At 40.0% G+C, this 2,365-nt stretch overlaps 1 protein-coding gene across 1 annotated transcript; it reads left to right on the top strand.

Moving 5' to 3' along the window:
- Window positions 1-266: 266 nt before the first annotated feature.
- LOC108381845 (uncharacterized) lies at window positions 267-2,003 on the top strand (the record flags this gene model as incomplete). Its single annotated transcript, XM_017638242.1, has 1 exon — window positions 267-2,003. A coding segment is annotated over exon 1 (1,737 nt), but the record flags the coding sequence as incomplete, so codon positions are not given.
- Window positions 2,004-2,365: the final 362 nt, after the last annotated feature.

The raw sequence follows: 2,365 nt of genomic DNA, 5'->3' as shown, positions 1-2,365 counted from the left end.
ACACCAGGTCCCGTCTTATTCGCAAAACCCTTGTAGACCAGTGTTATCACCTCCTGCTTTTTTTTGTACTGTAATTACTTTACGCCTGAGTGGCATCATATAAAAGGAAATTCATCAGCTTGCGAAATAGCTTTTTACATTAAAATTCTATAGTCTGCGCGCAATCGAAAGTGATTTTCCCAACTGCCAGCAACTCGCTCTAGATATGAACGGATTCAACGAATCAGTTGACAAGTAGAACTAAGTGAAAGTTTATCGCAGCAAAGATGCAGGTATTTAGTAACGCCTCATTACTACTCAATCTAATTGGGTTGTCACTAGTCAACCAAAAATGCATCCAAACACTGACGGACATTGTAGCCGCCACATCTCTGGAACGCCAGGTGAATACGATACTCTACACGAGCTACGAAAATATATCCACTTTCGAGTCAAATGACGAACTAAAGTCCTCACATCTAATACGCGCACTTGCCATTGGACTGCCACAACCTTTGCTGCATTTCGACTACTCAGCGCCCGTCGAACCTTATAGAAAACAATTCAACACCGAGTTGCTAACCATCGCTAGACTTGGACAGCAGTTTGATCCGGCCCAAAAACTACTCACTACGTTGTGGCAACGTCTTTGGCACAACACACAAAGCCGTCTCATTCTACTTTTTGCTGATTCGGCTAAGGCTACATATGTTACCGGTATCTTGAAGATGTGTGCCAGAAATCGTGCCATGAATGTGATTGCCTTGCAGCCCCGTATGGCGGTTGAAGAACGAAAGTTTTGGACACTGCGCATATTTCCCACAACCAAGGTACTGAAGTCCACATTTCCAGAGAATTACAAAGATATATTTCCTAAACATCTGGAAAATATGTATGGCCGTCCAATACGTACCTTCGCAACAGAACCCTACTATCCAGAGTTCTACAACTACACAATTAAGGATGGATCCACAATACTCAGCGGCTACTACGGCAGAGCTTTAACTGAGTATGCATATCTTCTTAACTCGACAATTGAACAAAAACCCCCGTCAGTTGATCTCATCTTTGCAGATCCGATTGAATCAGTCAGGAGAAATACTTACATTGACATTGGACAATTGGCACCCATTCATTCAGTCGAATACAATATAAGTGTGACGGACGTGTTCTCGTACCTCGATTGCTGTCTAATGGTGCCACTTGAAGCTCCATTCCCAAAGTCAACCTTCTATTATAAGATAATGCATAAATCGTTTGTATTCTTGTTCGGCATTAGTGTGGCATTGATTTCAATCGTTTGGCGCTGCACAGCTCGCAGTCAAAGCCAGCAGCGACAAGAAGAACAAATATTCGAGTATTTCTTCAACTTTTCGGTGCTTCAAGGTCTATTGGGAATGCCTTTTTGGACTAACCGCAATATTTCAGTTTTACACAAAAACATCTGTGTATTCATCTGGTTTACGGGCATCCTTATAGGCACCACCTACAACGCTTTTTTGCAGAGTTATAGTGTAGATGCACCGATTGGCGCGCAAGTAAAGACCATTGATGATATACTTAATCGTGGCGTCAAAGTCGCAGTGTATACTTTTGAGAAAACACTTATGGAAAGTATGCCAGAATACAGTAAATACCTTAAAAACCTAACCGAGTTCAGTAATCTTACTGAATATCAATTGCTGCGAAACACCTTTGACATTCGCTATGCATTCATGGTTTACAAAATGTGGGGCATTTATGATGAGCAACAGAAATATTTCTCACGCCCTTTGTTTCGTCTGACAGATATCTGTTTATTTAAAAATTTACCAATGGTGTTTCCTCTTCAGGAAAACTCTGAGCATGAGGAGCGTTTGAATGATTTTCGAGTGAGACTTCAAGAAGCTGGGCTAATCGAATTTTGGTTGCGTCATCGCATTTATGTGGAGATGTTGGAGATGGATCTAATTCACATAGAAGATTGGAATAAAAAGCCGCCTTTCGAGCCGATGACTTTAGAGGACTTACACATTGTACTAGCAGTAATGAGCGTATTTATTGCATTAAGCATTTTTTGCTTTGCGTTGGAGATATTTTGGAAAAATTGCAAAATATTGCATTCCATTGGCGGTTATTTTCAAAAGAATATTTAATTTATTGAAATGCCATGCTGCATGGTGTCCTAAAGTGCTTTAAAAGCATATATTTTTTTTTTGTATGGAGAATTTTTATTGACTTGAGACATGCTACTTTTAAAACCTACTTAGTTTTAAAATATTTTCAAAACGAATACATAATCTAAAATCTGTTGCGTTTTAGGGGTCGACAAACGGCTTGCAAAATCGCGGGTTTTCCGTTTTTACGGTTGTTGGTCTACCCATTTCATAAATATGAACGATATGTC

The sequence above is a fragment of the Rhagoletis zephyria genome, unplaced genomic scaffold (genome assembly GCF_001687245.7).
Source record: "Rhagoletis zephyria isolate East Lansing unplaced genomic scaffold, Rhagoletis_zephyria_1.1 Rzeph_scaffold_24050, whole genome shotgun sequence".
Classification (NCBI taxonomy): Eukaryota; Metazoa; Arthropoda; class Insecta; order Diptera; family Tephritidae; genus Rhagoletis; species Rhagoletis zephyria.
Note: the sequence above shows the minus strand (reverse complement) of the source record. Positions and strands in the feature narration are given on the sequence as shown.